Raw genomic sequence first — 15,285 nt, forward strand, 5'->3', positions numbered from 1 at the left:
GAACTCGCTTTTGAAAATATTTTACTATAATAAATAAGAATCTTCTATTTATTAGTTTGTTTTCGTTGAATTGATGTTTATTATTACTTAGAACTTTCTTATAAACAACCTATTTAAAATTGTTTGACAAAAACAATTAACTGAAATTAATAATTTGTTTCATTAAGAGATAGATTAAATACTGAAATGGTTGTCGTGATACTATATTACGTTTTCGTGACTAGACTGTTGGTATTTAGAATGCCGATATAAAAGTCTTGTCATTATTAAAAAAGAATTTTTTAAAGTTTTCAAATTTCATTGATAATTAAATTCACATAGTTATTAGGCTCTATTAGAATAATCACTTAGTATTAATAACTGAATACGGTTTATTATAGCTTATACAATCGAAAGCACAAGAACAAATTAAGTATAAGGTTATTATTTTATATATTCTATCTTTTAAAATGTTTAAAAGCTTTTTGTTTTTCTTTCTAGAGTCAAATTAATATATTTCTTATATTGTGAAATAATAGTCGGTTATAATTGGCAGTGTGTAATTTGGTATAGTCAAAACTAAATGGTGTTTGTATGTTAAAAAATCGCATGATATATTTGTGTATAATATAATATTATGCCTTTAATCTTTATTATTATTAGTTTTAATAAAACAATAACCATTAGTGTCATATTGTTCTACCAATTATACACATTATTACAAATGTTTTAATATTTATTTACAAAAATAAACTAGGTGTTAAAATTAAGAATTAAGTGAATAATACCAACCATAACAAAATGGCTTAATGTCAAATTAGTTATAAGCAATTTGGATGGTACCAAAAACACAAACGTAAAAAAAAATTTAAAAAACGGATATTATTTTACAAAGAAGTGAAGCAATAACTTAACGGAACTGAGGTTATAATACTATAGGTGAATGAAATCGTCTAAATGTATTTTGACATTTTTCATACAATCCTATCTCATCTTTAATTGGTTTATCGACGTTAATAAGCAAGGCATCCAATTTCTGTATTTGAGAATATTTAAAAAATTACTTATGGTTGACCTAACTATAATATCAAGCTGTAGGTCACGATAATAATATGGTAGATCGCTAACAACACTGTAGCCTACAGGGTACAGGCAAAAGCACAAACTTCGGATAACATAATAATTTTTAAGTATACAGTATACCGACATACTGCTTGAGTAATGACTGGAAAAAGGTGATACAATTTAGTAATTTTACGTTCACCGATTACTGACCAAGTTTTTACTCAAGTCTTAAGCTAAAACCATAATAGTTCAGTTAGTAAATTGAAGCGATAATGTTTTGACATTCCTTGATAGGAATTTATTATGATGATACACCTATTTTACATAAAATATACCTAGTACTTAATATCTGTGTAGGCATAGGCGCAATTTGGGTTAAATTTTGGGAGTGCTAAATTTATATTGCCCCCCACGCACCACTCATTCAAACTCTCTCATTAGAATAACTTTTTAAAGTCTCTACAAACTATATAATTTTTTTATTAAAACTACCTTATCGACTATCAAAAATAAATATACTTACATAGTTACATCTAATGATTTCATTTTAAAAATTTAAAAATTATTGATGAGGTAAAAAAATTTAGCTTGCATCGGTCAGAGCATAAATTCAACATCTTTAATAGTTTATTTTTGTCAAGAATTTGCTCCGACTAAAAGTGCTCCGACAAATACAAAGTAGTATAATGTTTATACGTTCAAACATTAAATTACATTTTTTAATCGGATCATTGGAAGTTCTTACAATTTTGTTAGACGTACTGCTATTTCAAGTCCATAAATTGATTTTGAAATGTTGAATGTTTCATCTAAAAACTACATGAAATGTGCATGAGATTGAGTAATATGTGTGATGCAAATGATTGGTGAGACAAACAAAAACGAGCAGTGATAACAAGGGAAAAATAATTGGCTAAACACAATTCCTTAAAAATAAAATGTTTGAGGTAACTTAATACAAACAATTACCTATAATATTATAATATATGCATTCTTATATATTATTTTGAAAATTATGTCTTAGTAATACATTTATCATGATGCTTATGATATAATATTATAATTAATACAAATTTGATGATGCTATCAAAAATTTGGCTGCGCTAACCACCACCAAGCACCTTCCCAAATTTCACCTATGTTTATAGGTATTATTCAATTATTTTTTGATAAAAAAATAAACTATTATAAATAATTTTTAAAGCCATAATAAAACAAAGTTAACCATCGTGCAATTTAAAATGTATAAATTATAAAAAAACAAAGAATTTAAAATCTTTAAAAACATGCAAACCGTTGTCATCCTGGCTATAGATATCTATACTTACACTTAAGATTTTGAAGTTAATGATGGTGGAAGGGAGTGATTTGTTGTCAAATTCTACGGACCACAGCCATTAAAATTTAAAAAAAAATCATAACTTTTAATCTTTATTAATTAATCTGCAAGTCCAATAATCATATTATACTGACATTCTTATAAGTAGTAGAAAGTTTTTTTTTTAAAAACATTTTTAACCATAATATTTTAAATTGTATTATCTTTAACATTTCTCAAAAGTAATAACGGCAAATTAAAATAGTTTATAACTTATATTATTAACAATGATGAATAAAAAAATATCAATATGTTTACAAAACAAAAGATTATCTAAAATGATTATTTGAATACACCTTTAATTAGTGTTTTTGTTCTTGAGGATTAAAATATCTGGATTATAATTAAGAACGTTTACTAAATGAATCATACATAGCGGTCCATCAGGCATGCTCACAGCCTGTTTTTCGATAAATAATGAATTTATTCAAATTCTGATGTTTCTTATTTCTAACTATACTTGAGAACTACATTTTCAATTACTTAGATTTGTATACCATTTAAAAAGTATCCCGTTGCGCTCACAGCTTTTTTTTCAAATGAAAATCACACATTTTTTTTGTAGATTTCTTAAAATTATTAAGTCTTCAGCAGATGACTTTTTTGAAAATGTTGATCTAAATGAAAATTAGAACTAATAACTTCTATTGTATTTAACATTGAGTACTAAGGATATAATATAAGTAAACCATATGTTTGGAAGACATGGGGCGAGCTTTGATGATTTAAAAATGAAGGCAGCTAATATTAATCCATCAACATTTTATATTCTTAAAAATTGTGAAAATTGTCAGAATCTGATAAGAACTTGATTTAACAGTACATATATTTTATATTTTTTTGTAATCATTTTTTTAGAATATTATCCTTAGTATAGATATTTCAAAAACCTAGAAAATATGTCTTCAAGTTTTGATTTGGATACGCACAATTTTTCAAAATAGTCAACTGCTATTATACTAAAAATGATGTATCTCATTTGAATAAAAAAACTTATATCGGCACAGTTAGGATACTTCTTAAATGGTATCAGAAATTATAGTCCTTTATTTTACATAACAATTTCAAATATTAGAATCTGAATAAATTCATGATTGAATTAGAACATGGGGAGAGAATTGGGTATATTTTGGGCGCGTTACCTATTTGTCAATAATAAATAAATTGCTTTTCCATAAACTTAAATGGTTGACAGATATTATTTTGATTCTGTATTCATAATAATTAGAACACTTGAATACAACGTAAAAATGTCTTTATTTTTTATATACAATTTACATTTATGACATCATTCTTTTTTTTATTCATAATTTAAAGTGACACTTTAGTTTTATTAATGAGTTTGAAATTTACAAGTGTTGTTTTTTGTTATAATGATAAAAATGTATGTAGGTATTTTAAGTTATTATCATAATAGTTTATAATTATTTAAAAAGAATTACATATTTATCTAATTATAAATGTAGGTTAGGTAATAAAATTAATTTTTTTCATAAATCAAACATTTTGTTAACCATTTTTGTTTCATATATTTAAAAAGTAAATTAAAATAATAAGTCGTCAAGTTTTGCTCAACTATGTGTCTTGTAACTCATTATTCATACTAAAATATGTCTTATAGTGTGAATAAGTGTGATGATCTATAAATATTTTCTTTTTAGTATATCTTAATTTTAATGACTTGTTGAGTCGAATTAATTTTCCTAATAGTGACATAGATATTTGACATTGTTTAAAATATTATTTTTTTTTTTTAATTTCTATAAAAATTAATAAAGTTTAAAAATAAATTACTGATTGTTTCATAAGTATAAATATAACATGTATTCAGTTAATATTGTCTATAATTTTTAAACGTATACTCGAATATCACATCCATGCGATGATATCACAACGGTGAATCATTTTAATTTAGGGCTTTAATTACTGAAAATAGTTATAGCACAGCCATAAACTATGAAGTCTAAAATAATAATAATTTGTGAATTTGGGTGTGCCTATAACTACTATAAATTCATTTAAATTATAAGATATTTTGTGTATAATTTACATAAAACTTTTTGTTACGAAATTGCCAAATCTATAACTATTAATTACATTTTTATTGAGATAAATAAATCAAGAATATTTATTTCCTTGATTAATTTCAAATATATTTTTTATTGTCATGATAATTGAATGGCATATATAATTTTTATTACATAATGCATTATTTAAATTTATGTTTATAATCGGAAAAAATAATTTGTACGACCGCGAAATTCAATTTATGGTGACGCTATAGCTGAATTTCATGTATTATGTATTTATGTAATATAAATTATGTATATTGTTTATAAGCCTTCATGATTTTAATGATGTTATGTCAATTTTTCTTTTTATATCCATGTTTTTTCGATTGATGTTTTTTATTTTTTATCAGGTTCTTCTTCTGTATTTGTATTAATGATTTTTTTCTATGTTACATCTCACAGTTACTTTTTCTTTACATAATATAATTTGTCTTTAAGCGAAATTACTATTTAAAAAAAAAATTATACCTAGTGAATGTAATTTTTGGTTCTTTGATCTCCAGAGTCACTTAAAACTCAACCTTATAATGATTTTAAACTCTCCAGAAGGCGCAAATATTTTACTTGGAATACTCAACTTGGTTAACTCTGATTAGTGGGTATTTGCTTTTGAGGTAAATTGGCCATGGTATAAGTAATATTACAAGGGTGGTCGAATTCGTTGCGACAACAGTTTTCTGGAAAATTGCTAGGCACCTAACTACGTAAGAAATTAAAAGTCCTATTCAACATTCGTTTCGGGTAATCGAGTGTAGTTCATGAGGCAGCTGTACAGTGAAATCACGTATATTGAGACGAGCAGAGTTTTTGTTTTTCAAAAGGAGCTTATTCCCAACTAAAATAGTTTCCAGAGTTTCCTGTATAGTTTTGATTATAATCGAGGCGTAAAACAATGAACATTTTACACGATGACGTATTAGCGAGCGCCTTCAAATCGTAATTTAGGAAATAACTTTTCTGCTGAACCTTGTTGCAGTAGATATATTAATATAATTGAGAACGAAGCAAGAAAAAATATGATAAAAAAACACGGAACCAAGCGTATGGAGTTTGGTGGAATAATAATGACTCATACTTGTCCACAAGGATGTAAATACATTATTTATACTAAAAAAATAATGTGTACACCCAAGTGAATACGTATAATCAATCTATTATGCTAAGTGCCTATATTACACAGACATTTTAGTTTCTAGTGCAAAAATGAGCTTCGGCCACACTGAATAACTACGAATGTGACAGATAAATATAAATATTGTCATTTGTTCCTCAAACATAGTCGAGAATTTTAGCAAACCTGAGTGAAACAATATAATAATAATATGGACAACTTCAAACATTTTTCTTCAGCCTATTGTGTAACGCATTTTCTTTTTATGAAACATTATTGTTATTTAAACTTAACTACTCTTCCTAACGCGATATCTCTGTTCATATTACATAATATTATTATATCCAACGATTTTACATTATGACGTTGGATTATAATGATTTATTAATTTTGTTGTATATTATACGATTGGCCTTACTTTGTTTTAAATCATGTTGTAATACTGATGTAGTACGTATCTGTGTTCAGTTAGATTGTAAGCATAGCTGCAGCGAATCAGGCTAAACCATGTTACGATCAATAATTATTAACAAAATGTTTTATTCACTTATTTGTTTTTTTTTTTTTGGACCGGGCACTGTCCAGAGTAAAATATGTTTTTTTAATATTTTGATAAGAACTTTTCTAAAATATGTACGACTTTGTAAAATATTATTAAGTAGCTCACAAACCGTGTGAAGGTACTTATTTACTGTAATTTCTTTTCGGCGAGGAAAACATTATATTGAGTGAACATACTGTGTGTAGTATATTATTACTTTTGATAAACAAACAATGAGAATAAACATCGTTTCAGGGCATTTGTAATGCATGTCAGAGTTATAGATAAAATTAACAATAATACATTTACGAGAAAGAATAGTAGAAGTAACGAATTCATTTCGCGATTATTATATGCATGCATAAATCAAAATGCATATAGTCAGTAAGTTTTTAAAAAAAATTTTAAAAACGGAAATGATGGCGGTGCGATATATACCTATACAACTCTCACAGTCTGAAAAAGCACTTTAATACTTAAAACTACTTATGATTTTTAAATATTTGTTTCCTTCACGAATAACTTTATTTTTATCCAACGGAAACGGCAAAAATTAAGAGTTATGAACGTTATATTTTATTTATTGAATAGGCCTCAAATATTATGTTCGATGATATACTTAATATAATTATTACTAGTTTTTCATAACGTGTTATGTAGTTAATAATATTACTGTAAAGCAAACAATTTTATCTTAATTTATTACCGTTAGTGCCAGTATTTCTTCCATGCGGTTGGAGATCTGTTTCCCTGTTCTGTGCCTCATATGCTCTACAGGCAGTAAATATGTGTTTAATTGTGTTGCGGTTTCCGCATACCTGGCATGGTTTGTAGTCTAGACCACTCGTTATATTATTTTATTCACTTGTCTATTCATGACGAATTTAATACATTTATTAAGTTATCATGATCGTAATAAGAAATTAATGTATACGCACTTTATGCAGTCATAAAGGTATAATATACAATTTGAAAAGTGAAAAGGCATTTTTATAAAGCAAATAATACTAAATTACATAAAACATTGATTAAAAAGTAAAAACTACCTATATTGTTTCAAATCAATCAATTATAACTATTAATATACATTTTATAAACTATGTTTTTATAAAATAATACAAAGTCATAAATATACATTCAAAATATTGTGTTAAAATGAACACATAGGTTAGATGCATAATATAATTGTTTCAGTTAAGATTCAATATTCAAATATTGTATAAAAAAGGTATGCTTAATTTTTGTTAATCAATATTAAGTTTAAGATGATAATATAATTGATTTAAACTTTTTCAAACATTGAAAAATATATTTAACATTAAAAATCTTATTAAAATGTCCATTGCAGTAGATCAGTGTAGTTATTTAATTAAACAATATAAGGTAAAGTATAGGTATAAGAAAATTATTGTTGTTTTTGTATTTAGACCGAATTTCACTCAACTTTCAACTGGTGTTTTTGACACGAGAAAATGGGCAGAAATAGGTACCTAACTATTGAGGAGACGTTAATTTTTTTTTAGTTTTTGTTTAAAGCGTTGTTTCATATTAAATGTGGACTTAAACTCTTACCGGCAATGCATGTACACCAGTTTTCTCGTACGACGTTAAATCGATAAGACTCGCTGCAATATTTCAAATGTTCCACATTATTTTTGAATATAAGATTCATGTGATTTAGTATCTACGTTTCACACCCCATATGATGTCACAAAAAATGTATTCATCCAACTCCTTTAAAACAATGTACTTCGAAGATATAATGGCAAACCGACTTACCGACTTCAATGATTTTTGTAGTAGTAACTATTAAATAGCGAAATAAAAATATTATTAGTAATTAAAAAAAAAGGGCTTAATAAATAGTGGTCAGTAAGGTGACTCATATTGAGGCATTGTAATTACGCCGAAGCTTTAATTATTAAAGTACATTAATATAGTATTATATAGATATAGGTACCTACTTTGAATTTATCTGAATTTTATAATTGTATGTGTATTTTTTTAGTACAAATTAAAAAATAATAATCGTTTGGATTTTGAAACTGATGAATATTAACATATTTTATTAAGAAGATATTATAATAATATTATATTGAATGCCAAATAACTTATCACGATTAATTCGTCTTTTATTTTTAAATGTTTCAAATGTCTTCATAAATGTAAACATTTTACAATTTACCTTTAGATTTGTCGAATCTATCAACAGATTGAAATCAATACACTAATGTAAGTTGGTCGTGTCTCCCCCTTCTCCCTTCGTATTGGCTTTGGTTTGTTTCATGCCATTAATCATTCCGGGCACAATGCAATGACTTTGAGCGAACAGCGAGCAGAAGAGAATAATATCCCAGAAGAGATATTTAGACTCCCTCGTGGGCCGTGGCATACAACCTCTCGAATAAACTGCTGCACACACTCTTCGCGATCCCGGGAATTTTTGTTTAATGTCAATCGACCTTTTCCAATCAGACAGAAATCAAATTATGATGATGTATTTTTTACGTAAAGTGCGTGTTTGTTTAACGTCGAAATGCGCGATTTATGTTTACGGTGTATATATTTTCATTTACATGATACGGTCAACTGATCCACGGCAATTCAGCGGGTTTCCGGTTTGAAGGTTTTTAAGCACCTACCCATATGCGTGCTGAAAGTTATTGCCGACAGTATATACCTATAATACACGGAGTATATGGTGTGTATTAACGTAGAAGCCCCTCCGTGCGAAATCACCATACTCGACGTAGTTGTTCGTGTCGTCAGGTTGTAAGCCAATTCAGTTGTTAAATAGGCCGTTATTAAAGCGTGTTGTTAATTTTTGGGGCCAATGCGCTGCAGTACTTGATACTTGTTTATTTTTTACAACCATATCATATCATGATACTTAACATTAGACATTATTCGGCCAGTGACCTGCACCATTGAACACAACAGAAGTGTCACGCTGACTTCTGATCGTTCAGCAACCTCCCGTGATTATTGCAAACACTAGTCCGTTTATAGAAATATTATGTTTAGTGGAATTATAGAAACGTATCAAACCAGTGTGAAATACACGCAGCTCCGCGAATTGTGGAGTCAAAAGAGGCAAGTTCCATAAAACCCATCGATTTAAAAACCATAGGTTTTTCACTCTTTATCCTCCGACAGAATAATGGACTTTTTTCGAATAACTGATGGGAATATTATTTGTGATACTTCAACACTTTTTTTATGTATTGATTTACCATTTACGAATATAATTAATTTAAGTACAACAGTGATCCATCAATTTAATTTTTTTTTAACGGAAAATTAAATCATATTTGATCGGTCGTTATTATATGAGAAATACATTATTGTTATTGAACACAACGACGAAATTAGATGCACTTTGGCGGCTCGCGTCTGGTGTCTAAATTTATTATGTTAATGAGTCGTGAAAAAAAATAAGCTCCGCCAAATTGCTGTGCGAGTTCGGCTTAGGTAGAACTTACGGAGGAAATAAAAATACTGCAAAATTGACTGTCGTTCTTTACTCGATTTATTTCCGTCGCTTTCTATAACATTCCACTCGACCGCCGCTGCATTAAAACATCTGTGTCGTCATTTCTCGCGACCAGTGACGATGAAGATAGAAAATGATGTCACTGTAAAATACACGTATTCAAATGTTTTTATTTAACTCTTATGATCTCGTTTTTTGCTGCAGATTAAATTAGCAGGGCATTATTAAAGCTTAAAAAAATAAATTTGTGCATTGAAAACGATATGAATATAGTTTAGGTCGATGGAAATACGATCAGTCAAGTGTCAAATATACGTCACATAATTTTTTATTATTTTGTTTTTGAATTAAGTAAAAAACCGTTTTTATACACACTGAATATTTAAAATGTTTTGGTATCAAATCTGTAAGCATTAACGAATAAAATATTTATAGCATTATACGCATAACGACGTTATGTAGGTAATCCGAAGCTCGTGTTATTAAAACTGTTATTTATAAAACCACACTTAGTCTTATTATAATCTCTTAACTTTTAATTAAACAATTGGTATTGGCTTACTTTTTAATATGAAATTGATATGTCGATTGAATTTATACTTGTATTGTTCTTTATTTCATATATTATTCTATATATATTGTGTACCTGCTATATATTATTATGTGTATCTACTTCCTACGGAAATATAGTGTGTTTGATGTTATTTCGGGTAGGGTGTTCACTGTTAATAAAAGACTAAAAAGTCACAAAACGCTAAAAGAGTCACAAAAATCTAAGTTACCGAGGTCAAGTTTTCAGAGATTTCAGTGGTTGACTGAAATTGTTTGGGTAGGGTAGAATGTAGAAAGTAGGCAATAACACTATAATATTGTCAATTTTCTTAATCTCACATTGAAAAATATCGATATCGAGTTAATCAATGTCTTATCGTATATTTTTACTTAAATATATGATTATAATAAATTATTATGTATGTTGATATAGGATGGTGTGTGGTTTAAAACCGCATTCATTGATCTGCCGAAAAAAATGCAGTGTTTAAGATATTTGTGCATTTTATTATATAATATTTTAATCGTTATACGCTTATTGAACGTAATATACCTATTATTTAATTCACGCTTGAGCTTTGTCGACACTACCGGGTTAGTTATAGTAAAACGCAAATAGAAAGTAATTTAAAAAGTCAATAAAATACCGATTAACCTACCTACCCGCAGCACTGTACAGCTCATGTTAACATTGCACACGCACCCATCACACCCACATACTTAAATGTACGTGCAGATAATAACGCGTTGTATTTTTATTTTTTTAGACCGAAGTTTTTTGGTAGCCAATGCACAGCAAGCCGGCTGTAACATAATCTACTGCTCGGACGGTTTTTGTCACATGACCGGTTACAGCCGGGCCGAGGTAATGCAGTGCCCGGCAATATGTGACTTCCTCCAGGGGCCGATGACGTCGCAGCACGCCGTGTCCGTGGTCAAGGAAGCGCTGGCCGCGGGCATGGAGAGACATTTTGAGATACTCTACTACCGGAAAGACGGTAAGACCGGCTGAAAGTTTAATAATATTATAATAATCGTTATTATCTACATTGACTATACCCATGGTGATAGTAATCGTATATATTATGTAATTTGTGAGGGCTATTTTTTTTTTCGTATTGCCATAAATTGGCTTCACGACTCACGAGCCATCGTCATCGTGGAACATTGTGGTCATTTTTGTTTTGAAAGAGTTTTGAAAAGGTTTGGAAAATATTTTTCTCATTCGTGATGGTTGCAAAAGAATGATTCTAAATTGTTCACTCCGTATGACCGTATTGGTCACGCGGATGCATAAAATAAAGTAATTTAAAGCGTAAATTTTAGACGCATATTTCTGTGAAAGTTTAATCAGGTTCAAAGTTTCCATGAATATTTTGTTGTTTGACTTAAAGTACATGTTTCTAAATCATGTCGCCAATACGGTATGCCTATGCTGTGTAGATGTGTTTTTTGGATCTAGTGTACTTAAGAGGCAATATAATACTATATGTACATTAGATATTTAGATCTCTTATATTTCAATGTACGTTTCATTCTCAAAGTAAGCTTTTCATCACAGCTATACTAAATACTCTAGTTTTTTTATTCAAGTAATTATGCACACTTCAATAGAAAAATTGATTTATATTACCTATGTCCATATAACTATAATCTATAAACGTATTTATTTCATCGTTATTTCTCCATTCACCAGTTGGTTTAACAATCACGTAGTATAAGTTCTTTGACTTAACATCAATAACATCATTAAACAGGAAAACCCGTCTCATGCCTACTTTTCGTGTATGTGATAAAAGGGAAAACGTATAAGCTCAAAGCTCAAGCTCGAGATGTTTAATTTTATACTGCCGATGTACCATTTGAACAAAGGTCATGTGTATACAGTCTTGAAGAGTACGCGTACCGTACAGTCTCTTTAATATCCGTCAGCCAATAAGACGGAGTAGGAGCTCGTAAATCGTTTCGCTACGTTATTTAGAGGGTGAGAGTTTACTGGCACTGATGGTTATATATATGTATATACTATAATATATAATATATATTATAGATGTTTATATACGCCTAGTGTACACTCGTTTACAAACTAGGCGATGTTTTATTTTAATCTAGTAATATTTTGGTAAACGAAAGTCGATTTCTAAAAACAACACATAGATGTTGAACGATACAAAAAAATAATGTAACACAACACTTAATAATTGAAAAAATATCTTACGATAACTTATCGACTATCGTACTCAGCCTTTATTTTCAAAACACATTTTTTTTAGGCGCTGTTAAGAATAGGACACACACACATACACACAAACATAAAAATAAATTTTCAAATAGAAAGCATAAAAAAAATAATAATAAAAAATTAAAATACAAACAAGTTAGGTATTGTATATAATGTATTTTTCGATGTTCGAGTCAGTCGCTATACTTTTGGTGAAACGTTAATCATTAATTTCCTCTGCATATAAATATGCATGTGTGTCTAAAAAAGTCAAAATAATAACTTATTTCTGTGCAGCGTTCATTATACGTTTTGACAAAATATAGTCGGCTGTATAATTTCTTTAAATTTTAAAGTCGTTATTTTATCGCTATTCTAATAAATCGATGCTTTATAATTTTATATCGCTTTTAACTAATTTGCGAAATCGTGAAAAATGTTTTGCGGTATTTGTTTTAAATAATTTAAAGCCTACTTGATATAGGTAGTAACAAGCATTTGGTTATAGTTATTAATTTCGGTGTATTTTTCTTCTTTATTATAGTGAAGTGGTTTTAAATTAATTTTACACATAATGACAATCTATTAATGTTACATAATATACGAGAATTTAGTGTACCTACTAAATGTACTAGATGTAAATTTCTTCTATAAGTAATTAGAACTTTTGAAAATAAACATTATAAATTATAATATATCATGTACATTGTAGTACACGTTTGGTTTTAAACTATTGTACTTTATTTAATCTATACATACATACATAATAGATAGGTAGCGTGTTACTTATGTGAGCAAGTTAGGTAACAAGACTAAACAAATTTGTAATTTATCATTTACCATTTGATTTAAAAAACGAATCAATACATTCACATTCTAGTTGAAATAGAATAAACACATTAATATGCGATACTATAACAAACAGTAAAATGAACGTTCTTCACAAGGTCTTTAAAGTTCACATATATTTGACCTAGATTTCTACTACAATTGTTACGGGTGACACTGGTTTTTGAATTAATATCTTGGTGTAATCGAATGATGATATTTTAATGAACCATCGGGGGCGGGACCGACGGCTTATCCTGAAAATTGGTTTCAATATTACATTACATGGGCCCCTGGAGATTTCATATAATATTTAATATCTTATTTATGAGTTGTAAATATTATATTTTAAAACACAATGCCATTGAGAAGCCGAAAGACAATGAACATTTCCCTAAAGACGTGTATTGTAATCCATAATTCTTTGAAATGGTGTCACGGCAGTTTCATACATATCTAATAATATCATAAAATCTAGTAATATTTAAAACGTGATATCATTATCTTTAACCGTTAGTATAGCTTAGATAAGTAATGCCAAATTATCAAACATAATGTTAATTATTATATCATATTTTGTGGTCACAAAACTTAATTACAAGCACTTTCTGTATATTATTAAAACGTAAAATGTAAATTTTTTTCTTCCTCAAAAATGTACCAAGAGGACCATAACTATTTCGGCAAGAGATAACATTAAAATGTTATACAATTAAGTTTTATGGTTCAATTGCCAGTTATTTATTTATTGCAGCATTTTATGTGAAGTATAATGTGACAATAGACTGATGCTTTAATGTTGTGTATTTATTTTATTTATTAGATACAATTATTTTAAAATTTCACGGCCAAATACAATTTGAAATATTTATAAAGTCTATTAAACGGAAATGAATAATTTAACTTAGCTTTTATATTAAATGATCCAGTTTATTTTATAGTGTATGTATTTATAAATATTTATACCGTATTTTATCTTGGTCAATGTAATTGTATGCAAATTGCGAGTTATTAAAATAATGGCCAACCCTGTGAAATGCCGTAAGACATTCCAAAAAAGGAATTTTGGTTTAGGTACTATTTTCACCAAAATGTAGTACGGCCCATGAACGTTTTGAAAAATCAATATGAACGTGTCGACTGACACAATGGACGTGATGCTCGGTGCACAGTACACACAGTTTTGAAGACTTTTCTTAAGAACATTCTTAATTATATGAGTGCAAAACAAAATTAATATGTAATTAAAATATAAGAACATCTCTATAAAGTTATAATAATATAGATATAGTTAATCATAAAACTCACCAAAATATGAAGTAAAATATATTATTATAACTATTATAATTTAGCTTATGAGTTATTGATGTTGTATACGACATGCATGCATAGTAATGATTGCTAAACAACTATTTTATGCAGTGTAAAAAAAAAAAATAATAATAACAAAGCATATTATGGAATTCCGTGTTATGTTTGTTTTGTTGAAACAATTTAATGTCTAAACAAAGTTGTAACTTATAAAAATCTAATAAACGAATAATTATATTTATATTATATTATATATAAGGAGTAATAGGCATTATAGCAAATAGGATTAAGACATTCCTATATCTAAATGTATTGTTTGTTTGAAGTATAAAATTAATAAAATACTCATTATACACATGATAATTAAAATTTTTTCGGCCAGTTTGGTTAGTATTCAAAAATTAAGTTTTAATGGTTTTTTTTTCAAGTTTCAAATTGGTTTTGGTTAAGTTGTATCAGATATTTTATTTATACCAACCCGTTTCGCTGTAGTAATATATTATTATAAATGTAAACTATGACAAAAAAGTTCTTGTACATTGGCACAATTTTTTAATAATGCATTGTTTCCATTTAAGATAAAAAAAAACCCTTATCATATGACTTATAGTTAGTTTTGGCATCCTTAGAATATACACACACAAGTGCGGTATTTTTCTATAACGCTTATAATATTCTTGTGGTTTGGCGAAAATACTGCGTTCAATTTTAAAAACGAGAACGAATACAAGAAA

The 15,285-nt window shown here is 28.0% G+C and overlaps 1 protein-coding gene across 6 annotated transcripts in view; it reads left to right on the forward strand.

Annotated features, from left to right (window-relative positions):
• LOC111032176 (potassium voltage-gated channel subfamily H member 2) overlaps positions 1-15,285 on the forward strand; it is a 128,799-nt gene that overhangs the window by 24,263 nt on the left and 89,251 nt on the right. For all 6 annotated transcript variants that reach the window (XM_022312412.1, XM_022312410.1, XM_022312415.1 and 3 more), the window contains one exon: positions 10,959-11,189. In XM_022312412.1, the coding sequence (XP_022168104.1) occupies positions 10,959-11,189 (231 nt within the window). The remainder of the gene's footprint in view (positions 1-10,958; positions 11,190-15,285) is intronic.

The sequence above is a fragment of the Myzus persicae genome, unplaced genomic scaffold, assembly GCF_001856785.1.
Source record: "Myzus persicae strain clone G006 unplaced genomic scaffold, MPER_G0061.0, whole genome shotgun sequence".
Taxonomy (NCBI): Eukaryota; Metazoa; Arthropoda; class Insecta; order Hemiptera; family Aphididae; genus Myzus; species Myzus persicae.